The 25099-nt window shown below is 48.4% G+C and overlaps 1 protein-coding gene across 2 annotated transcripts in view; it reads right to left on the reverse strand.

Annotated features, from left to right (window-relative positions):
- Positions 1-16164, reverse strand: part of wdr32 (WD repeat domain 32) — a 104857-nt gene extending 88693 nt beyond the window's left edge. For both annotated transcript variants that reach the window (XM_080196446.1, XM_080196438.1), the window contains exons 1-2: positions 15881-16164; positions 2643-2756 (exon numbers count right to left, since the gene is read on the reverse strand). In XM_080196446.1, the coding sequence (XP_080052572.1) occupies positions 2643-2756; positions 15881-16131 (365 nt within the window). In that variant the 5' untranslated portion in view covers positions 16132-16164. The remainder of the gene's footprint in view (positions 1-2642; positions 2757-15880) is intronic.
- Positions 16165-25099: the final 8935 nt, after the last annotated feature.

Raw genomic sequence — 25099 nt, forward strand, 5'->3', positions numbered from 1 at the left:
TGAGGCTCTGGAGTATTCTGTACAGTTTTGGTGATCTTATTTAAGAAAGGATATAATTGCATTAGAAGCAGTAATGAGAAGGTTCATTCAACTGCTTCCTGAGATGAAGGTGCCCTCTTAAGTGGAAAGGTTGAACAGGTAAGGCCTGTGTCTATTGGAATTTAGGGGTTATCTTATTGATAGACAAGATTGTGAGGGCCTTGACAGAGTGGATGCTAAAAGATTGTTTCCTCTTGTGGGCGAGCATGCATGCATGCGTGGAAGATTAAACATAACGATCACTTATTTAACAGAGCGCTGAGGAGAATTCTCTCGTGGGTTGTAAGTCTTTGGAATTCTCTTCTCCAGACAGCAGTGGAAAAAGGATCATTGGAGGCTGAGTCATTAGATTCCTGGCTGACAAGACAGTAAAAGGGTACAAGGGATCGGCAGAAAATTAGACGTCACAATCAGATCAACCATGATCATATCAAATGGCAAAGGCAGAAGGTACTGAATTATCTACTCATGCTCCTAACTTATATGTTTGCATAAGACAACAGCAGTGGTTAGTACTGCTGCCTCACAGTGTCAAGGACCCGGGTTCAATTTTGGCCTTGGGTGTGCGTGTGGAGTTTGCACATTCTCTCTATGTCTATGTGGGTTTCCTCCAGGTGCTCCAGTTTCCTTCCACAACACGAAGATCTGCAGGTTAGATGGATTGACCATGCTAAGTTGCACTGCAGTGTCCCAAGGATTCACCCATAGGAAATGTATAGGGATGCAGGAATAGGGCCTGGGTAAGATACTCTGTCAGAGTTGGTGCAGATGGACCGAATGGTCTCTTCTGCACTGCAGGGATTCTATGACATGTTATCCTAGTCCACTCAATGACAAACTGATTTGTACTAGGGAAATAATTAATCAGAATTATATATTTGACATAAATGGCTAGATGCATGATACAAAAAATTCAGAAGTTAACTCTTGGGCTGTTTCCAGTAGACTATAACATTAATGATAAAACTAATCAAATGGCAAGAGTACTTTTTTTTTTAACCATTTTTCTTCCATTTCATACTTCAGTGTTTAGACACTTCTGATTCTCACAATGCATTTAGGAAATGGAATTAATTTCAAAAGCATGGTTACAAAATCATTTGGCTTTCAGCAAAAAGACTGTTTCTTTATCCAGCTGATTGAATCTTTGAAGACAAAAGGACTAGACATTCACAGCATGTAATCTTCGACACAACGTGCTAAGAGTAAACTAATTTTGCTACCAGCCAAGAGTTCATGTCCCGACAGTCTAAATGCAGTCAGACCTTTATCTGGTTAATGAGGCATTCGGAATATCCAAATAGTGAAAGAAAAACCTTTATGGTGCAAACCTTAGCCAGTCACAGAAATGTCTCGAAGTATTTCACATCAAAGTACATCAATTAACTACTACGAATAATTCGGTTCGTTACAGGCGGAAAAGAGAAGTGTTTTTGTAACGTAACTCTACACAAAGTTTATAGTAAGAAACAAATAGGAAATGTTGAAAAACTCAAACACATCAGCCTGCATTCAAGAAAGACGACAAGTTAACGTTTTGGATATAAACCTTTTTTCAAAAACATTTCTGAAATGTTTTGAGGGGTTTTATATCCAAAATATTACTTTTTCCACAGTTCACCAAGTAATACACCTGCTGAGTGTTTTCACTACTTTTGCTTTTTTTTGTTTTAGATGTCAGGTAACTGCAGTATTTTGTCCTTTACTAGGGTAATGCTAATGTCAGCTAATAAGACATAAAGGATTTAATGAAAATTGCATGATTTGATTGCATAAGGATGGAAAAAAAAACCTATCTCCATTGTATCCCTTCACTACTCTATAACCACTTCAGTGTTACAACCCTGCAAAATCTCTAAACATTTCTAATTCTGGCCATCTGTGGAACCCAATTTCCTTTGTTCTATTACTGGTAGCTGTAACTTCAACTGCCTAGATAACTCTGGGGTTCCTATTTTGAAGTAGTAAAAAGTCTGACAACACCAGGTTTTAGTCCAACCGGCTGGACTAAAACCTGGTGTTGTCAGACTTTTTACTGTGTTTACCCCAGTCCTACGCCGGCACATCCACATCATGACGTTCCTATTTTAAACATCTCCATTTCTCTACCTCCCACTCCTCCTTTAAAACACTCCTCAAAACCAACCTCTTAGGCTAAGCTTTCAGTCATCTGTCTGAACAATTACTTAAGTGAGTCAATGCTAATTTTTTTGATTATATGCCCATGAAACATGTTGCTGTACTAGATTAAAGTTGCTCTATAAATGAAAGTTGTTTCAGTATCTACATGAGGACTTTGCAGGAACAGGAGACTTCTTCAGTTTTGAAATGGTAGAAACAACCGCAGCTTACCTTGCTTTAAACTATGTACAATTATAAATCTTTGAAATTTTTGAGCAACTGTTTGAATTAAAACAATTTACAATACATGTCCAGCAAAGCCTCTAGATTTCTGAAATGTTGTTATTCTGTGGGAAGATTAAATTTAAAAAATCAATAGTGAACTAGGAATCTAACCCCAGATATAATGAAGGAATGCCTAAAAACAAGCAACATATAGAACACAGTAAGTTCATAACATCCATCATTGAAATGTAACTGACCTGATGTTATTCACACAATCTTCATGAGCTTCAGACAGAGTTTTGATGTGTTTTGAAGATACTGGGTCAAACAAGAGAACTTCAGTCTGCTCACATGCCACTGTCAACACAGATCTATACAGGGAATAAAGCACAGATTTAGCAACAATAGGTTCTTCTATTCAAATTGTAAATGCTAAATGACTGTAGTTTTGTCATCTTTAAAGTTCAAAAGTAAACCCATAATATTATTCATATGAATATTTTCACCACTAGTAAATATACATTAAAACTTGTGCACTTACACGTAATGAGTTTTAATATTCCCCTAGTGTCAAATTTATGTTTAGACAAAAACGACCATTAGAAGAAAGCTACTATTTCTCTATTTGCTGCTGTTGACCTGTCCTATTCGCAGTGGTGTTAGGAGTATGAAAATTGCTGTATGGAAATATTGAGGACCATCATCACAAATGGCGGCTGCATCACAGAACTGTTACAGCACAGGAGGCCATCGGGCCCATTGTGTCTGCCAGCTTTCTATAGGCATGATGTGGGGATGCCGGCGTTGGACTGGGGTGAACACAGCAAGAAGTCTGACACCAGGTTTAAGTCCAACCGATTTATTTGATAGTAAACTCACAAGCTTGTGAGTTTACTATCAAATAAATCGGTTGGACTTAAACCTGGTGTTGTCAGACTTCTTACTGAGCTTTCTGTAGGAGCAATGTAACAAGAACCACTTCTCCATTTTCTTCCCATGGGCCTGCATTCTTCCTTTTCAGATAACAATCCAATTCCATCCTGAGTGTCTTGAATCAAGGTGCCACCGCCACACAGAATCAGGCAGTGCATTCCAATCCTAATCCCATGTTGCAAAGTTTCTCCACCAGTGCTTCTTTGCCAATTACCTTAATCTGCACTTTAATGTTATCTACCCTTCCACCAATGGAAACAGTGTTTTTACCTGTCTACCAAGTCCAGACCCTTCATGACATAGAACATCCCTATCAAATTTCCTCTCAATGTTTTCTTCTCTAACAAAACAGTCTCAAGTCCTTCAATCTGCATAACTGAAGTTCCTCATCCCTGGGACCATTTTTGTGAATCTTCTCTGCACTCTTTTTCTCATCTTTCCTAAAGAGTGGCATCCAGAATTCGGCTCAATCTTCAAGTTGTCACTGAACCAGTGTTCTATAGATGTTTAATGTAACTTCCTTGCTTTTACACTGTATGGTCCTATTAAAAAAAAACAAGGATGCTGTATGCATTAACTGCTCGCTACCCATTCTGCCATCTTCAATAATTTATGCACATATAAACTTGGGTTTCTCTGCTTCTGCACCACCTTTACAATTGTACTCTGTTTTATATTCTCTCCATATTCTACCTACCAAAATGAACCACTACAAAGTTCTCTGCAATAAATATCTGCCACCTGTCCACCCATGGGTTTGGACATATCTCGGCACAACATCGAGGGCCGAAGGGCCTGTACTGTGCTGTACTGTTCTATGTTCTATTCCATCAACCTATGCCCCTTTGAAGTTCTACACTCTCCTCCACAAATTTTAATATTTCCAAGTTTCAAATCAGCCACAAATTTTGTGCCTTTACACTAGTGGGAAACAAAGATAGAAATGAGACACAAAACTGGAAGGCAGAGGAAACTAGGGCTAACTGCAAATAAGCCACACAACAAAACAATGTATAAAAATGCAATGTATAAAAATGTTAAAAAGACAAATCTAAAGGCACTGTATCTGAATGCAAAGAGCATTAGCTAGACAAATTAACAGTTCAAAAGATAAACGCGTACGGTAGGATTGCAATTACAGAGATATGGCTGCAGGGTAATCAAGACTGGGAACTGAATATCCAACAGTACACAATATTTAGGAAGGACAAGCAAAAAAGGAAAAAGAAGTAGGCTAGTGTTGTGAGCTTAAGAATGAAATTAGTGCAATACTGAGAAAGGATTTTGGCTCAGAAAATATAGACGTAAAATCAGTCTGAAAGAAGCAACAAGGGGAGGAAAACATGAGTGGGAGTTGCCTACAGGATTCCAAACAGTAGTACGCAAGGACGGGGATGGCATTAAACAGGAAATTAGAGAAGCATGTATCAAGGGTACTACAATATCCATGGATAACTTTAATATACACATGAATCAGGCAAACCAAATTAGCAAAATGCTGTGGCAGATGAATTCTATAAGTGTGTACAAGACGTTTGCTTTGGATCAACATGTTGATGAACTAATATGGAAAAACTATCCCAAATTTAGTTTTGTACAGTAAGGAGATTAATTAGTAATCTTGATGTTCAGGATCCTTGAGAGGAGTGGCCATAACATCTTAGGATTCTTAACTGGGATAGGAAGTGAAGTCCAATCTGGAACTATGGACTTAAATCTAAACAAAAGAAATTATAAAGATGAGGCATGAGATTGGGAAACTTTTTTAAGAGACATGATGGTGGATAGGCAATGGCTAATACTGAAGGAATGAATGTATGTACATTTATACATTCCTTTCTGGCACAAAAACGCAACAGGAAAAGTGGCCCAACGAGGACCAACAAAAGAAATTAAGGTTAGTATTAGATCCAATGAGGACTCGTATCAAGTTGCTAGAAAAAGCAGCAACTTTGAAGATTGGGAGTAGTTTAGGATTCAGCAAAAAGGGAGACCAAGAGATTGATTAAGAGGGGAAGTGGAATGCAAGAGTAAACTTAAAATATAAAAGTGAAATTAAAAGCTCCTGTACATATGAAAAAATAGAAAGATTAGAGAAGGCAAATGTTAATCCATTACAATCCAAAACGAGAGAATTTATAGTCAGAAACAAAGAAATGACAGAACAATTAAACAATCTTCCTCTTCACAGAGGAAGAGGCAAGTAGCTTTCCAGAAATGATAGGGAACCAAGGGTCTAGTGAGAAGGAAGAAATGAAGGAAATTAGTATTAATAAAAAAAGCAATGGAGAAATTACTGGGACTGATAATCGCCATCCCGGGCTACAATAGTCGCCATCCCAGGGTACTAAAGGAGATGGCCGTGGAAATTGTGGATGCATTGGCTGTCATCTTCCAAATTTCTACACATTTTGAAATATCCTGACAGATTGGAGGATGACAAGTGTAACAGTCAGAAGTTTTTTTTCCGGGGTGGATTACTAGGGGGCACAGGTTTGAGGTGCGAGGGGCAAGGTTTAAAGGAGATGTATGAGAAAAACGTTTTACACAGTGAGTGTAGTGGATGCCTAGAATTCGTTGCCCAAGGAGGTAATGGCCGATACGGTAGTGACTTCAAGGTGCATCTTGACAAATATATGAATAGGATGGGAATAGAGGGATATGGTTCCCGGAAGGGTACGGAGTTTTAGTCAAGTCGGGCAGCATGGTCAGAACAGGCTTGGAGGGCCAAAGGGCCTATTCCTGTGCTGTAATTTTCTTTGTTCTTTCTTTGTTCCATTATTTCAAAAAGGAGGGAGGAAATAGGAAATCAGGCTGGTTGGCCTAACATTAGTAGTAGGGAAAAAGGTGGTGTCTATTATAGGGAATATGATAATATCACTTAGAAAATATCAACACAATTAGATAAAGTCAACATGGACTTATGAAAGAAATGTGTTGACAAACCCTCAGGAGTTTTTAGAGAATTTAATTAGTAGAATAGGTAAGGAAGAAACAAGTGCATCTAGCGTATTTGGATCTTCAGAAAGCTTTTGGTGCATTCTTACATAAGAAGTTAGTGTGGAAAATTGAAGCACATGGGATTGGGTGAAGTATATTGTCATGGATTAAGAATTGGTTAGTCGACAGCAAACCAAGAGTAGGAATAAATGGGTCTTTTTCAGAGGTAGTAACTAATAGGGTACCACAGGGATCAGTGACTGAGGCCCAGCTCTTCAGAGTATATGTCAATGATTTGGATGAGGGAACCAAATGTAACGTTTACAAGTTTGTTGACAATGCAAAGGTAGGTGAGGATGTGAGTGGTGACGAGGATATTAAGAGGCTTCAAGGTGATTTCGACAGGTCAAGCGAATGAGGGAGGGGGGCATCTAATTGAAACATATAAAATTCTGACAGCGCTCGATGCAGGGGTTATGTTTCCACTGGTTAGGAGTGCAGAACAAGAGGTCATGATCTCAGGACATGGGGTAGGCCATTTAGGCCTAAGATAAAGAGAAAACTTTGCATTCAGAGTGCGGTCAAACTGTTGAATTCTCTAACACGGAAGGCTATGGAGGCGAAATCACTATATATTTAAGAAAACAAATAGATTTCTAGGTACTAAAGACATCAAGAAGTATGGGGAGAGAGCAGAAATATGGTCTTGAGATAGAGGATCAGCCATGATCATTTTGATCAGCAGAGCACGTTCAAACTGCTGAAAGACCTACTCCTTTTAATTCTTGTGACTAGGTCATTAATATAGACATATAACAACTACGAGTAGGCCATTCAAATCTGCTCTGCCATTCAATATGATCATGGTCAATTCTCTAACTCATTGCCATTTTCCTGCTTTCTCCTCACATTTCTTGATGTCATTAATATCTAAAAACATCATCTCTTTTGTTGAATACATTCAGTGACTTGGCCTCCACAACCTTCTGTGGTAGGGAATTTCACAGATTCACTACTCCAGTGAAAAAATGTTTCCTCATCTCAGTCCCAAATGATCTACGCTATGTCCTGAGACATTTTCCCCTGATTCTAGATTCCCCAACCAGGGAAACATCTTCTCTGCATCTAGTCTGTCCAACTCTAAAAATGTTATACGTTTCAATCAGGTCTCCTCTCATCCTTCTAAACTCAAGTGAATACAGGTCCAGTCAAACCAATCTCACCTCACAGGTCGGTCTCACCAACCTCTAGTATCAGCCTGCAAACCTCCACTGCACTCCCTCTATGGTAAGTATATCCTTTCTTAGCCAGAGACACCAATACTGCACAAAGTACTCCAGGTGTGGTATTACCAAAGTCCTGTGTAACAGCAGTAATCATCTCTATTTCTGAACTCAAATCCTCTTCTATTGAAGGCCAAAGTAACATTTGTCTCCCTAATTGCTTCCTGCACCGGACAACTTTCTTTGACTGATGTACAAAGAGATCAAGATTGCTTTTGTGCATCCACACTCCCCAATATATTACTATTTAAATAAGATTCTTCCTGTTTTGGACACCAAAGTGAATAACTTCACATTGAGTCACATGGTACAGCATCTGCCATATGTTTGCCCACTCACTCTACTTATTTAAATCGCCTCGAAGTCTCCTTGCATTCTCCTCATAACTCTCAATTCCACCTAGTTTTGCGTCATCAAGTTGGAAATGTTACATTTGATTCCGTTATACAGGTCATTTACCAGCTGGGACTCAAGGGCCGATCCCAGCAGCATCCCACAAGTCACTGCTTGCCACTCAGAAAAAGACTAATTCATTCCCGCACCCAGTTTTCTATCTGTCAAAGAAAAGTACAGCACAGGAACAGACCCATCAAGCCTGTGCTGATCATATGCACTTCTGGAGTCCATATCCTTCCATTCCCATCCTATTCATGTATTTGTCTAGTTGCCCCTTAAATGCTGCTACCATACCTGTTACCACCACCTTCCTGGGCAGTGCATTCTAGACATTCACCAACCTCTGTGTAAAAAATTTGTCTCACACATCTCTTCTAAACTTTTCCCCATGCACCTTAAATCTGTGTCCACTAGTAATTGACTTTTCTACCCTAGGGAAGAGCATCTGACTATCCACTCTGTCCATGCCATTCAATCTTAAAAACCTCTATCATGTCATCCCTGAACCTCCATCATTCCAGTGAGAACAAACCAAGATTATCTAACCTCTTCTCATAGTTAATAGCCTCTAGACAAAGCAACATCCTGGTAAACTTCTACTGTACACTCTCCAAAGCATCCAAATCCTTTTCGTAGTGTGGTGACCAGAATTTTACACAATATTCTAAATAAGACATAGCTAAGGTTCTGTACAACCGCAGCATGACTTGCCAATTTTTATACTCAATGCCCTGAACAATGAAGGCAAGCATGCTGTATGCCTTTTTGACAACCTTATCCACCTGTGTTGCCACTTTGTGATTCGTGGACATGTACGCTCAGATCTCTGACTGCAATACTGCTAAGGGTTCTATCATTTACTGTATAATTCCTACATGCATTGGACCTTCCAAGATGCACTCCCTCACACTTGTCTGGATTAAACTCCATCTGCCATTTCTCTGCCCAAGTCTCCAACCAGTCTACATCTTGCAGTCTCCTTTAACAATCCTCTTCACTATCTGCAACTCCACTAATTTTTATGCTGCCTGTGAACTTACTAATCAGACCAGCTAATTTTCCTCCAAATCATTTATATATAAAATGAACAACAAAGGTCCCAGAACTGATCCCTGTGGAACATCACTAGTCACAGCCTTCCTAGCTACTGCTACTCTCTAACTTCTATGGCCAAGCCAGTTCTGTATTCATCTTGCCAGCTCTCCTCTGATCCCTTGTGACTTCATCTTTCATACCAGTCTAACACGAGGTACCTACCTTGTCAAAGACTTTACTGAAGTCTATGTAAACAACATCCACTGCTTTCCCTCATCATCTTTGTCACTTCCTCGAAAAACTCAATCAACCAACCAATTCCCAATCCACGCCAATATATCATCACATATCCCATGTGCTTTAATTTTGCCCATTAACCTCTTGCGAAGGACCTTATCAAAAATACATCCACTGCATCAGAATCTGTGGAACTCTTTGCCGCAGAAGGCTGTGGAGGCCAGGTCATTGAGTGGCTTTAAGACAGAGACAGATAGGTTCTTGATTAATAAGGGGATCGGGGTTATGGGGAAAAGACAGGAGAATGGGGATGAGAAAAATATCAGCCACGATCGAATGGCGGAGCAAACATGATGAGCCGAGCAGCTTAATTCTGCTCCTGTGACTTATAGTCTTATTTATTCTACTAGTTACATCCTCAAAATGCTCAAATAGATTTATTAAGCATGCTTTGCCTTTAATTAACTCATACTGGCTTTGCTCAATCCAGTTAATGCTTTCCAAATGTTCCATTATCACGTCTTTTGTAATAGTCTCCAGCACCTTCCCTGCTACTGATCTGTCTCTGCCTAAGAAAGGACATACTTGCCTGCAAACTAGTCTGTAATTCTTTTCTCCTCCTCTTCCTCCCTTTTTGAATATTGGGATTTTATGTAGATCTCAGGAAGAGCAGGAGTCCTAAACCAATCCCTGGGGTACTCCACTAGAAGGCTTCCTCCAGTCCAAATAACATCCAAGAACCACTACTCTACATTTCCTATCACCCACCTAGACAATTCTGTATCCATGTTGCTAGTGATCATTTTATTCTACGAGCAATAACTTTGCCCACAAGGCTGTTGTGCAGCACTTCAAAGTCAGTACAACTTTTTCAGGTGCTGGCAGGTGAATTGAATCTAAAGGCAATGGAGGCCGCTTAAAGCAGCAGCGTTGACTATCTGGACTCCAAAGTATCGTCATGTGCCGAGATCAATAAGACCCAACATTTTTTTCGGGCAGAAGCAAAGGGAAGGGCTGCTTTATCTTCTTTGAATAATCCCAATAATAGTTTATTCTCTATTATTGTGAAATATCTTCCATATATACATAGTGAAGTTTCCTGATGCCAAACATGACCGCTAATTCTTTTTCGATTTGGGAGTACCCTTTTTAGCTTCAGTGACAGTCCTTGATACATAAGCCGTTCCATCCTTCAATCCATGAGTGAGTATGGCTGCAATTGTCTTCTATATGGAGACACGTCAGAGAACCTTTTTTTTAAGGATTAAAATGCATCAGTAGACTTGTCGACAGAAGCTGTTGCTTAACCAGATTGAAAATCTCACTTTGAAGCACCTTCCAAAACCACTTTTGCACACCTTACTGCAGAAGCACCAAAGGTGCTACCAAAGTGGCCAAATACAGAATTAATTTACCATAGTAATTTACCATACCCAGGAAAGATTTTAGCTGTGTTATCCCCGGGAATGGCCTTTACATTTTTTTTCCAAGAGGTGCAAACCCTTGGTGCCTACCTAGTGCTCCAAGTAGGTTACCTAATCCAAGTGAATGGTACATTTTTCCCATCTCAAATGCATTCCAGCAATAGTTAACCTTTTTAATTGGCTAAGTGCTCCTCTTCCGTAGAATCAGGAATCAACACTTTTGCATAAATCAACTACAACTCTCAGTACCCCCGGTAATAAATTCCCCACAGCTGGCTGAAAAATCACGTGCGCCAACGATACTCCAAATGGTAATGTGGTATAACTTGGGAGTGCTGATAGTATTTTCAGGATGTCCAATTCAAGTTGTAAGCAAGCAAGACTTGTATCTAGCTTAGTAAATGCCAAGCCACCAGCTAATCTGGCACATACATCCACAATTTTGACAATGGGATATCTATCTAATGTGGCCGCTCAACTGGCAGCTTGTAATCCCTGCAAATGCTGACAGGCTTGTCCAGTTTGATAATGGGAACAATTGTTGCAGCCCATTCTGCAAACCTCACCGGTCTCAAGATGCCCAGATCTTCACGGCATTTAAGTTCTGCTTCCACCTTTTCCAACATTGAATAAGGTTTTGGTATTGCTCTGTACTACTTAGATGTGGTTTCAGGGTACACATACATATTGTATTTTTTCCTAGTTCTTCTCAGAAAACCTTAGATTATCTTTGGATTATTTTGTATATTTGCCCCCTTACGTAGTTTGAATCTTTCTACCCACCTTAATTTAATATGTTAGAGCCAGTCCCTCCCCATCAGGCTTCGTCCTTGCACAAGTACAACAATAAGCATCCATAGCAGATGCCATCTCCTTGGCCCTACCCTCAACCCTGGAACACCTGGTTAACAAAGACACCTATGTCAGACTCCTACTAATTGACTGTAGCTCAGCCTTCAACACCATTATTCCTACAAAACTCATCTCCAAACTCTCTGGCCTAAAACTTGGCTACTCCCTCTGCATCTGAATCCTAGACTTTCCAACACACAGACCGTAATCGGTAAGGACAGCAAAAATAACACCTCCTCCACAATCGTCCTCAACATCGGTGCCCCACAAGGCTGTGTCCTCAGCCCCTTACTATACTCCTTATAAACCTATAACTACTGGGTAAATTTCTCTCAAATTCGATTTTTAAGTTTGCTGATAACACCACTATATTGGGTCAGTCCTCAGACAATGACAAGATGGGCGACAGGAAAGAGATACAGAATCTGGTGAATTGGTGCGGCAACAATAATCTCTCCCTCAATGTCAATAAAGTGAAGGAGATAGTCACTGACTTCATGAAGCATAGTGTCTACATCAATGGAGACGAAATAGAAATGGTCAAGAGCTTAGAGTTTTTAGGTATCCAGGTCACTACATGCTGATGCTATGGTTAAGAAAGCCTACCAATGCCTCTACTTTCTCAGAAGATGAAGGAAATTTGGCATGTCCACTACAACTCTCACCAATTTTTTACAGATGCACCATAGAAAACATTCTGTTTCAACAGTTTCTTGCCATCAGTCTTTTGAATGAACCTACTTTGCTTTAAATTGATCTTTCGCTACATCCTAGCTATGATTTTAACACTATATTCTGCATCTTTTCCTTTTCCTCTCTATGAACAGTATGCTTTTCACTGCATACGCATACATACGACAATAATAAATCAAACCAAACCGAATACGCAGGAGCTGGCCGATTGCTGTAAGCTACGGGAGCCATCATTGATTTTATGTGCTTCTCCTGTATAAGTGGCTAGACTGGCCACGGTGTTTTCCAAACTCAGTGGTTGGAACCTGTCTGCAAGCAATGGTAAATTTGTTCCCCGATGACAGTTGCCGAAGCCCTGGTATCCAATTCCATTCCCAAAGGACGTCCATCCACCAGCAATACCAGTTATTGGGGCCACTTTGCCCAGGATAATGTGATTCAGTGTCAAAACATTCTGTTTTGGTGACTGGCACACCCCCATACTGTGGGCCAAGACTGGCTTCTGGCCCTTTCCTGAATTGAACAGGCTCAGCACCTGAAACACTGCATCCCAAAACTTCTTGTTTGATTGATATGATGGATTTTATCCATTTTCTACTTCAGTTTCCCTTCGTTTGCTTGAATAGGCATTCAACTCCAGTGCTGCAGCAGCTTGCAACCCCTCTTGCAAGCCAGTAGAGCTTGCCTTCAAGCGTGCTTTGCAATTCTTGAGTGTCTTGTTCTGCATATTCCATAGACAAAGCTATTTCCGTAGCCTTTTGTAGGTCAAACTCTGACTCAGCTAGCAATGTCTGTTGGACAGCTGGATTATTTATGTCAAATTTTAGATTATAACTTAATTTGGGGTGGGGAGGACCAAGCATGTGGGGAGTGGGAAACGGCGACACAGTGCCGGGGGGAGGGAGAGAGACGGAGGGGGGGGGAGGGAGAGAGACGGAGGGGGGGGGAGGGAGAGAGACGGAGGGGGGGGGGGAGGGAGAGAGACGGAGGGGGGGGGGGAGGGAGAGAGACGGAAGGGGGGGGGGAGGGAGAGAGACGGAGGGGGGGGGGAGGGAGAGAGACGGAGGGGGGGGGGAGGGAGAGAGACGGAGGGGGGGGGGAGGGAGAGAGACGGAGGGGGGGGGGGAGAGAGACGGAGGGGGGGGGAGGGAGAGAGACGGAGGGGGGGGGAGGGAGAGAGACGGAGGGGGGGGGAGGGAGAGAGACGGAGGGGGGGGGAGGGAGAGAGACGGAGGGGGGGGGAGGGAGAGAGACGGAGGGGGGGGGAGGGAGAGAGACGGAGGGGGGGGGAGGGAGAGAGACGGAGGGGGGGGGAGGGAGAGAGACGGAGGGGGGGGGAGGGAGAGAGACGGAGGGGGGGGGAGGGAGAGAGACGGAGGGGGGGGGAGGGAGAGAGACGGAGGGGGGGGGAGGGAGAGAGACGGAGGGGGGGGGAGGGAGAGAGACGGAGGGGGGGGGAGGGAGAGAGACGGAGGGGGGGGGGAGGGAGAGAGACGGAGGGGGGGGGGAGGGAGAGAGACGGAGGGGGGGGGGAGGGAGAGAGACGGAGGGGGGGGGGAGGGAGAGAGACGGAGGGGGGGGGGAGGGAGAGAGACGGAGGGGGGGGGGAGGGAGAGAGACGGAGGGGGGGGGGAGGGAGAGAGACGGAGGGGGGGGGGAGGGAGAGAGACGGAGGGGGGGGGAGGGAGAGAGACGGAGGGGGGGGGAGGGAGAGAGACGGAGGGGGGGGGAGGGAGAGAGACGGAGGGGGGGGGAGGGAGAGAGACGGAGGGGGGGGGAGGGAGAGAGACGGAGGGGGGGGGAGGGAGAGAGACGGAGGGGGGGGGAGGGAGAGAGACGGAGGGGGGGGGAGGGAGAGAGACGGAGGGGGGGGGAGGGAGAGAGACGGAGGGGGGGGGAGGGAGAGAGACGGAGGGGGGGGGAGGGAGAGAGACGGAGGGGGGGGGAGGGAGAGAGACGGAGGGGGGGGGAGGGAGAGAGACGGAGGGGGGGGGAGGGAGAGAGACGGAGGGGGGGGGAGGGAGAGAGACGGAGGGGGGGGGAGGGAGAGAGACGGAGGGGGGGGGAGGGAGAGAGACGGAGGGGGGGGGAGGGAGAGAGACGGAGGGGGGGGGAGGGAGAGAGACGGAGGGGTGGAGGGAGAGAGACGGAGGGGTGGAGGGGGGAGACGGGGGGTGGTGGAGGGGGGAGACGGGGGGTGGTGGAGGGGGGAGACGGGGGGTGGTGGAGGGGGGAGACGGGGGGGGTGGAGGGGGGAGAGGGTGGAGGGGGGAGACGGGGGGGGGGTGGAGACGGGGGGGGGAGGAGACGGGGGGGGAGGAGACGGGGGGGTGGAGGGGGGAGACGGGGGGGTGGAGGGGGGAGACGGGGGGGTGGAGGGGGGAGACGGGGGGGTGGAGGGGGGAGACGGGGGGGTGGAGGGGGGAGACGGGGGGGTGGAGGGGGGAGACGGGGGGGTGGAGGGGGGAGACGGGGGGGTGGAGGGGGGAGACGGGGGGGTGGAGGGGGGAGACGGGGGGGTGGAGGGGGGAGACGGGGGGGTGGAGGGGGGAGACGGGGGGAGGGGGGGTGGAGGGGGGAGACGGGGGGGTGGAGGGGGGGAGGGGGGAGACGGGGGGGGTGGAGGGGGGAGACGGGGGGGGTGGAGGGGGGGAGGGGGGAGACGGGGGGGTGGAGGGGGGAGGGGGGAGATAGGGGGTGGAGGGGGGAGGGGGGAGACAGGGGGTGGAGGGGGGAGACGGGGGGGTGGAGGGGGGAGACGGGGGGGTGGAGGGGGGAGACGGGGGGGTGGAGGGGGGAGACGGGGGGGGGGGTGGAGGGGGGAGACGGGGGGGGTGGAGGGGGGAGACGGGGGGGGTGGAGGGGGGAGACGGGGGGGGTGGAGGGGGGAGACGGGGGGGGTGGAGGGGGGAGACGGGGGGGGGTGGAGGGGGGAGACGGGGGGGGGTGGAGGGGGGAGACGGGGGGGTGGAGGGGGGAGACGGGGGGGGTGGAGGGGGGAGACGGGGGGGGTGGAGGGGGGAGACGGGGGGGGTGGAGGGGGGAGACGGGGGGGGTGGAGGGGGGAGACGGGGGGGGGTGGAGGGGGGAGACGGGGGGGGGTGGAGGGGGGAGACGGGGGGGGGTGGAGGGGGGAGACGGGGGGGGTGGAGGGGGGAGACGGGGGGGTGGAGGGGGGAGACGGGGGGGGGTGGAGGGGGGAGACGGGGGGGGTGGAGGGGGGACGGGGGAGACGGGGGGGTGGAGGGGGGGACGGGGGAGACGGGGGGGTGGAAGGGGGGAGGGGGGAGACGGGGGGGTGGAGGGGGGGAGGGGGGAGACAGGGGGTGGAGGGGGGGAGGGGGGAGACAGGGGGTGGAGGGGGGGAGGGGGGAGACAGGGGGTGGAGGGGGGGAGGGGGGAGACAGGGGGTGGAGGGGGGAGGGGGGAGACAGGGGGTGGAGGGGGGGAGGGGGGAGACAGGGGGTGGAGGGGGGGAGGGGGGAGACAGGGGGTGGAGGGGGGGAGGGGGGAGACAGGGGGTGGAGGGGGGAGACGGGGGGGTGGAGGGGGGAGACGGGGGGGTGGAGGGGGAGACGGGGGGTGGAGGGGGGGAGACAGGGGGTGGAGGGGGGGAGGTGGGGAGGTGCAGTAGGAGGGCGTTAGGGGGCTTGTTCGAGATCCGTCTCCCGTTGTGCTGCCGATCTGGCCGCGGCTCCTTACCCATCGGGTGAGTACTCCAGGTTGAATGCGGCTCCGTGGGTCTGGGTGCTGAGAGTTACCGAGTCGGCGGGGTTCATGGATCCGTACAGACTAGTCATGATGCAGTAGGTTTCCCGAACCGGGTCAACCAGCGGACTGAGGCCGCGGCTAATCGATCGGCCTTGCACCCAGGAGAAAACCCCATTGCGGCGGCGGTAGGGCCGGCAGCTCTGAGCCGGATCCCGCCCTCGGGGCGCCGCTTTCCCGCTCATGCCCACCCGGAGCTGCTCCTGCTGCGCGTGCACTCCAACCGTCACAACCGCCGCAGCTGCGGTTCCCCTCCCCCAGCCCAACCCCTTCCGGACGCTGCAGATCCCAGCACAAAGGTTCCGCTTGTGGCTGCGGGTGAGGGGAAAATAATGGCCCAGCAACTGTTTCGAACCCTTTAGAATTCACTTGTCTTGCACAAATCTCAAGAGGACTTTGAAATATTCGAAACTGCGAAGAGTTTTTTAAGGTTTATTTATTGGTATCACAAGTAGGCTTACATTGATACTGCAATGAAGTCACTGTGAACATCCCCCAGTCGCCACACTCCAGCGCCTATTCGAGAATTTAGCACGGCCAGTGCACCGTAACCAGCACATCATCTGAGGCAACCGGAGGAAACCCATGGAGAGAGCTGCAGACTCTGCACAGACAGTGACTCAAGCTGCGAGTTGAACAGACAAATTACAGATGACATTAATGGAGAGAAGTATGAAGTGATTCAATTTGAGAGGAACAATTTAGCAAGACAGTGTAAAATGAAGGGTGTAATTGTGAAGGGGGTGCAAGAACAGGTGAACCAGGTAAATCACTGTTGGTGACAGACAAATTAACATGTGATTAATGAAGCATAATGAATCTTCTTTGGGCTTTAGAATATTTAAAATATTATTCCGTGGCAGGACAAGCCCTTAATCCATCACCTTGCCAAAGAGACATACAAGTTCCAAGCAGAGAAGAATAGGCATTAAATCTGATCTCAGGCTTCATCCTACAAGGAGTGCAGCATGTAATGTCAGTTATGGATAGGGTGTAGAGAAAGATCAACTTAATACAAGGTAGGTTCATTCAAAAGTATGACAGCAGACTTCCATTTTAGCCAAAAGGCTGAGAAGGAATGAATACTTTATTTTGCAAAAATATAATTGATTCATATCTGAAAGAAGATTGCAAAAGTTTCAAAATGACCATCGCACCAAGTGCAATAAATTCAGGTTTTCTACACAGATCCTGTTGCTCTCTGGAGTGCTTCAATATGGTAAGAAGTCTCACAACACCAGGTTAAAGTCCAACAGGTTTATTCGGTAACAAACGCCACTAGCTTTTGGGGCTTTTCCCCTTCGTCAGGAGAGTGGGGAGTTCTGACCACAAACAGAGCATATATAAAGGCATGTACTCAGTTTACAGAATACTGATTAGAATGTGGGTCTTTACAGCTATTCAAGTCTTAAAGGACTTATCGCATTGCAGACAATGTGAGTGGAGATAGCATTAAGCATAGAACATAAGAAATAGGAGCAGGAGTAGGCCATCTAGCCCTTCGAGCCTGCCCCGCCATTCAATAAGATCATGGCTGATCTGTCGTGACTCAGTTCCACATTCCCGCCCTCTCCCCATAACCCTTAATCCCCTCGCTTATCAAAAACCCATCAACCCGCGTCTTAAAAATATTTAGCGAGGCAGCCTCCACCACTTCAACGGGCAGAGAATTCCAGAGATTCACCACCCTTTGACTGAAGAAGTTCCTCCTCAACTCCGTTCTAAACCGCCCCCCCTTTATCTTGAGGCTGTTCCCCCTAGACCTACTGTCCTTTCTGAGCAGGAAGAGTCTCTCCACCTCTATCCTATCCATCCCATTCATCATCTTATATGTCTCAATGAGATCTCCCCTCATTCTTCTAAACTCTAACGAATACAAGCCTAGTTTATTCAGCCTCTCCTCATAGCTCAACCCCCTCAACTCCAGTATCAGCCTAGTAAACCTCCTCTGCACTCCCTCCAAGGCCAAAATATCCTTGCGTAAGTGCGGCGCCCAAAACTGCACACAGTACTCCAGCTGCGGCCTCACCAATGCCCTATACAGCTGCAGCAAGACCTCCCTACTTTTATATTCAATCCCCCTCGCTATGAAGGCCAGCATCCCATTAGCCTTTGTCTCCAGACAGGACAATAAGTGAGATGCTGCAAGCCCAGTCAAGTCATGGGGGTTACAAATAATGTGACATGAACCCAAGATCCTGGTTGAGGCCGTCCTCGTGTGTGGAACTTGGCTATCAGTTTCTGCTCATCGACTCTGTGCTGTTGTATGTCGTGAAGGCTGCCTTGGAGAACGTTTATCCGAAGATCAGAGGCCGAATGCCCATGACCGCTGAAGTGTTTGCCAACAGGAAGAAAACAGTCTTGCCTTGTGATACCCACTCCGCTGGAGACAATCTTGTTGGCCCCGCATTTTCACCTGGAGATCTTGGGGGTCAAGGAGCTGGTGCCAGGCCGGTTGCTGCACTTGAAGGTCCAAGAGGGAGGCATGGTCATTCACTTGGTGAACGTCTACAGCCCAGCTGCCGGACCACAGCAAACGACTTTCTACAAGAAAGTGTCCGCTCATCTCGACACCATCGCGGGGGCCGAATGCATCATCCTAGAGGGGGATTTCAACTGCACCCTCGAGGCACGGGACTGCGTTGGCCCCTTGTGGCGCACCCCGGCGATGGTGAAGTTGCGGGACCTGCTCGGGACCCACGACTTGGTGGACGCCTGGTGACATCTCCATCCTGGCTCCAAAGCTTTCACTTTCGACTGCCTTTACGTTTCGAGGGCGTATGTGTCCGGCGTGCCATCAGCTTCCATGTGGCAGGTGCCGAGCACAGACCACCACCTGGTGTGGGCAGAGTATGTTCCATCTTGTGTCGGGGTGGGGGGGGAGCTCAGCGTACTGGCATTTTAACAACACGCTGCTGGAGGACGAGCGCTTCCTGGACTCATTCCATCAATTCTGGACCGGCTGGAGAAGGAAGTGGGGAGGCTTCCCCTCCTTGAGGCTATGGTGGGATGTGGGCAAGATTCACATCCGTACCTTCTGTCAGGAGTACGCGAGGGGGTCGACAAGTTGGAGAAGGCGCTGTTCGACCTGGAGGCACGTCTCAGTCAGTCCGATGCGGACCCGGCCCTGTGTCTGGAGTACAGGGAGAAGAAGGACGCGCTGCGGGACCTGCAACTCGTCGGGTCCTGTGCCGCGTACGTGAGGTCGTGGCTCCAGTTCCAAGTGGACCTGGACCGCGGCTCCCCCTTCTTCTACTCGCTGGAAAAAGGGCGGGCTAACTGTCAGCAGATCCTTACGCTGCTGGCCGACAACGGTTTCCCCTGTCTCGGATCCGGAGGGCATCCAGGCCATCGCCCGGGATTATTACACCTCCCTCTTCTCTCCAGATCCATCCAGCGATGATGCCCACAGAGTTCTGTGGGAGGACATTCCGCAAATCAGCCCAGAGGGCATCGTCAGGCTCGAGGCCCCCATCACCGTGACCGAGCTGACCGGCACCCTCAACAGCCTCCAATGGGGAAAGGCCCCAGGGCTGGACGGGCTGACCGTAGAGTTCTTCAGGGCGCTCTGGGACATCCTGAGGAACAACTACGCAGGGGTCCTGGGGGAGAGCATTGCTACCGGGGAGATGCCCCTTTCGTGGCGCAGGGCAGTCATAGCTCTGCTGCCGAAGAAGGGGGATCTCCGGCAACTTAAACTGGTGCCTGGTCTCCCCCCTCAGCACGGATTATAAAATCTTTGTCAGGGCGATGGCTTCACGTCTTGGATCCGTGCTGGACCACGTGATCCACCCCGACCAGTCCTACACGGTCCCGGGCCGTTCAATCCGCGACAATATCCATCTGGGCTGGGATTTGATCCACCATTCCCAGAGGACTGGTCTGTCGAGCGCCTTCTTGTCCTTAGATCAGGAGAAGGCATTTGATAGGGTAGAGCACGAGTATTTACTCGGGACTCTGCGGACATTCGGGCTCGGGATGCATTTTGTCACCTGGATCCAATTACTGTACTCTGCCGCAGAGTGTCTGATTAAGGTTAACGGGTCACTGACGGCGCCTCTTCACTTTGGGAGAGGAGTACGGCAGGGCTGCCCCTTGTCCGGCCAACTCTATTCTATATGCATGGAGCCATTCCTGCGCCTCTTGCGGAGGAGGTTGTCGGGTTTGACTCCGCGCAGCCCGGACTTAGGGGTGGTCCTGTCGGCCTACGCCAATGACGTGCTCCTCATGTTCACCGGTTGACCTGCGGAGGATGCGAGAATGCCAGGGGGTGTACTCCGCCACGTCCTCCACCAGGATCAACTGGGTCAAGTGTTCCGGACTCCTGGTCGGTCCTTGGGAGTCAAATCCCCTTCCGGAGGAGCTCAGGCCTTTCACCTGGAGCAGGACCAACCTCCTCTACCTGGGGGTCCATCTCTGCCCAGCCGAGGAATCCTGGCCAGAGAACTGGTGGGAGCTGGAGGCCAAAGTCTCCGCCCACCTGGCTCGCTAGACAGGACTGCTCCGAGTGCTGTCCTACAGGGCGCGAGTTCTTGTCATAAACCAGCTGGTCACCTCCGTGCTGTGGTACTGGCTGGTCACTTTGACCCCTCCCCCTGGATTTGTCACAAACATGCAGAAGACCCTCGTGCGGTTCTTCTGGGACAATTGACTGTACTGGGTCTCTGCCGAGATTCTGCATCTCCCGCTTGAGGAGGGCAGACAAGGTCTGGTGTGCCTCCGCACGCAGGTAGCGACCTTCCACCTCCAGATCCTGCAGTGATACCTATACGTCAAGCCTCCTTCACGATGGCGTGCCCTGGCAACGTATTTCTTCCGCCAGTTGCACAGCCTCAACTACGAGATGCAGCTCCTGCATATCAATCTGGGGCGTATTCCGTCCTCATTGCGGGAGTTGCCTGTCTTTTACCAGGACCTCCTCACGATCTGGAACGCAGCCACCTCGCGATGCAGCTCTCCCCCGTCAGGAGTAGCGGCTATTGTGCGAGAGCCGCTGCTCAGGAATCCACACCTCCAGCCTTACAACTTCAGCTGGCTGGTGGAACGGAGGGCCGTGGGCGCTGGGGTGACCAGGATCAGGGACATACTGGATGGCAGAGGAGCAGGTTGGATGAGCCCCTACGTGCTGGCTGAGCGCGCAGGGGTGCCTGTCTGGCAAGCGGCCAAAGCCATCCAAGACCTTAGGATGGTCACGCTCGGCCCCGAGTGCACACATAGGCTCGAGGCGGAGCAGGCGTATGGTGGGATCCTGAGCATTCCCCTGTTCGGACAGAATTCCACACTGGCCCGAAGCCTAGACCTCCCCTCCCCCCCCACCCCGCCCAACCAGGTCAGGCGCCCCACTACGAGCCATCTCGCGGAAATGACCTCCATGCCCTTTTCCACTGCGCGGAGCGTTTCCTGTATGGGCTGCTGCTGCGCACCTTCCACTACTGCGTTCTCACCTGTCACCCGGATACACCTTGGCGGGCCTTGTTGCCGCCAGGCGGCAGAGGTCCCTCTACGGAGGGATCTCCCCTAATTACCTCGGGGACCTGGGGTGGAGGTTGCTGCACGCAGCGGTGCCGTATAACTGTAGGTTTTTCCTTTTCACGGGCTCCTGAGACTGCCCTTTCTGTGGCCTCAAGGAGTCCGTGGACCATGTCTACATTTTGTGTTATAGATTGCACACCCTTTTTGGTTTTCTCAAACACCTTTTACTGATGTTTTGTTTGCACTTCAGTCCCACGCTCCTAATCTACGGGCATCTGGTGCGGAGAGGGGCGTATCAGGACGCCCTCCTCGTGAACCTGCTCCTGGGCCTGGCAAGATGCGCCATCAATAGGTCCAGGCAGCAGGTGATCGATGAGGCCGTCCATCCCGGCTGTCTGCCCCTCTACCGCAGCTACATTCATGGCCAGGTATCCCTGGAGAGGGAGCATGCGGTGTCCACAGGCGCAGTTGACGCCTTCCGTGCTCGCTGGGCACCGCAGGGGCTGGTGTACGTTATAGACCCCTGACAATCACATTTTGATTTAATGTTTTAAGTTTCCTTTGGACTTTGGTTTCTGTTTGGGCCATCCCCCCTTCCTTTTTGGGGCGCTGCCTCTCTTACTTTGTCCCTAAGTTAATTTGAGTTTGTTTACTTGTTGGGTATGCAAAAGGGGTGCCTGGTGATTGTCGAGCGGTATTCATTCATCCGTCGTCGTAGTGTCTGCATGGTCTACCCAATGTACCATGTCTCGGGACATCCTTTCCAGGTAGACAACGTTGGCGGAGTTGCAACAGTATGTACCGTGTACCTGGTGGATGGTGTTCTCACACGAGATGATGGCATTCGTGTCGATGATGCGGTATGTCTTGCAGAGGTTGCTGTGGCAGGGTTGTATGGTGTCGTGTTTACTGTTCTCCTGAAGGCTTGGTAGTTTGCTGCGGACAATGGTCTGTTTGAAGTTGTATGGTTGTTTGAAGGCAAAAAGTGGGGGTGTGGGGATCGCCTTGGCAAGATGTTCATCTTCATCAATGACATATTGAAGATTCGCCAAGGCGATCCCCATATAAAAGGGGATATAAAACAGTCCAGAGGGGCAATTGTTTCACACAGAGGGTGGTGAGTGTCTGGAACAAGCTGCCAGAGGTAGTAGTTGAGGCGGTTACAATTTTGTCTTTTAAAAAGCAGTTAGATAGTTAAATGGGTAAGATGGGTATAGAGAGATATGGGCCAAATGTGGGCAATTGGGATTAGATTAGGGGTTTTAAAAAAAGGGTGGCGTGGACAAGTTGGGCTGAAGGGCCTGCTTCCATGCTGAAAAAAAGACCTATGTCCTTTTGAAGTTCTAGGTTATCCTCCTCACGGTTCACAAGGCTTACAAACTTCACATATTTTGAAATTGTCATGTACACCAAGGTCTAGGCCAATACAGATCAGGAAAAACAAGGGTCGCACAACTAATATTCATTAACCACTAATCATTTTTTCTGTTGCTCAGCCAATTCCATATCCATGTTGCTGCTGTTCTTTTTATTCCATGAGCTATAACTTTGATCAAGTCTCACATTTACAGTAAAAATGAAATTATAAATCCAACTCAATATCCTATGCTATGAATATTTTACTTTAGGAGTTATTCATTTAAAACCACATGCTATTTATTTTCATGTCACCCACTGGCAAAGATGTATTCATTATAAAAGCTAAATAGTAAATAGTTACTTAGCAAAAATTGAAAAATATTCCAATAGTTGCCACAGCTAAGACTGTTTCCACTCCCTCCACACTAAGTTCTACATATATTTTAGAGATACTGTACTTTATATATATAAAATTTATGTATATACATATTTTATACATATATAAAGAGCAAAAGGGTAACCAGGGAGAAGGTTAGCCCACTCAAGGACAGGAGAGGGAATCTATGCATGGAGCCAGAGGAAATGGTGAAGTATTGAGTATTTGCATCAGTATTCAAAGAGAAGGACTTGGTGGATGATGAGGCCCTACCCTAATGCAGAGTCATGTTGAGATCAAAAAAGGAGGTATTGGGGGTCTTGAGAAACATTAAGGTACACAAATCCCCAGGCCCTGATGGGAGATACGCCAAAATACTGAGAGAGGCAAGGGAGGAAATTGCCTTGAGAGAAATCTTTGCATCCTCACTGGCAACAGGGGAGATCCTAGAGGACTGCAGAATATTGTCCCTTTGAGAATGGTAGTAAGGATAATCCAGGTAATTAAAGGCCGGTGAGCCTTACATCAGTGTTCGGGAAATTATTGGAGAGAATTCTTCAAGACAGGATTTACTCCCATTTGGAAATAAGTGGACGTATTAATGAGAGGCAACATGGTTTTGTGAAGGGGAGATCGTGTCTCACTCACTTGATCAAGTTTTTTTGAGGAAGTGACGAAGGTGATTGATGAAGGTAGGGCAGTGGATTTTGTCTACATGGATTTCAGTAAAGCCTTTGACAAGGTCTCTCCTGATGTGGGAATGCCGGCGTTGGACTGGCGTAAACACAGTAAAAAGTCTGACAACACCAGGTTTTAGTCCAACCGATTTATTTGATAATACTCACAAGCTTTCGAGGGGACTGCCTCTTCGTCAGGTGAATGGAGAGTTCTGGCCTCAGACAGAGCATATAAAGCACAGACAGTTTAGAGATTACTGATCAAAGTGCGAATCCTTACACCTAACCTGCTGTTCAAGACCTGAAGTGGCTGACAATGTGAGTGGAAGGAGCACTGATCACAGGTTACAGAGATGTGTATTGTCTCCACACAGTACAGTAAGTGAGGTTTTGCAAACCCAGGCAAGTCACGGGGGTTACAGATAGTGCGACATGAACCCAAGATCCCTGTTGAGACCGTCTTCATGTGTGCGGAACTTGGCTATCAGTCTCTGCTCAGCGACTCTGCGCTGTCGTGTGTCGTGAAGGCCGCCTTGGAGAATGCTTACCCGAAGGTCAGAGGCTGAATGCCCGTGACCACTGAAGTGTTCGCCAACAGGAAGGGAACAGTCTTGCCTGGTGATTGTCGAGCGATGTTCATTCATCCGTTGTCATAGCGTCTGCATGGTCTCCCCAATGTACCATGCTTCGGGACATCCTTTCTTGCAACGTATCAGGTAGACAATGTTGGCCGAGTTGCAAGAGTATTTACCATGTACCTGGTGGATGGTATTCTCACGTGATGATGGTATCCATGTCGATGATCCGGCATGTCTTGCAGAGGTTGCTATGGCAGGGTTGTGTGGAATTGTGGTCACTGTTCTCCTGAAGACTGGGTAGTTTGCTGCGAACAATGGTCTGTTTGAGGTTGTGTGGTTGTCTGAAGGCAAGAAGTGGGGGTGTGGGGATGGCCCTGGCGAGATGTTCGTCTTCGTCAATGATATGTTGAAGACTCCGGAGAAGATGTCGTAGCTTCTCCGCTCCGGGGAAGTACTGGACAACAAAAGGTACTCTGTCCACTGTGTCCCGTGTTTGCCTTCTGAGGAGATCAGTGCGGTTTTTCGCTGTGGCGCATCGGAACTGTCGATCTATGAGTCGAGCACCATATCCTGTTCTTATGAGGGCATCTTTCAGGGTCTGGAGGTGTCTGTCACGATCCTCCTCATCTGAGCAAATCCTGTGTATACGGAGGGCTTGTCCATAGGGAATGGCTTCTTTAACATGTTTAGG

The sequence above is a fragment of the Carcharhinus amblyrhynchos genome, chromosome 1 (assembly GCF_965287045.1).
Source record: "Carcharhinus amblyrhynchos chromosome 1, sCarAmb.v2.hapA, whole genome shotgun sequence".
Taxonomy (NCBI): Eukaryota; Metazoa; Chordata; class Chondrichthyes; order Carcharhiniformes; family Carcharhinidae; genus Carcharhinus; species Carcharhinus amblyrhynchos.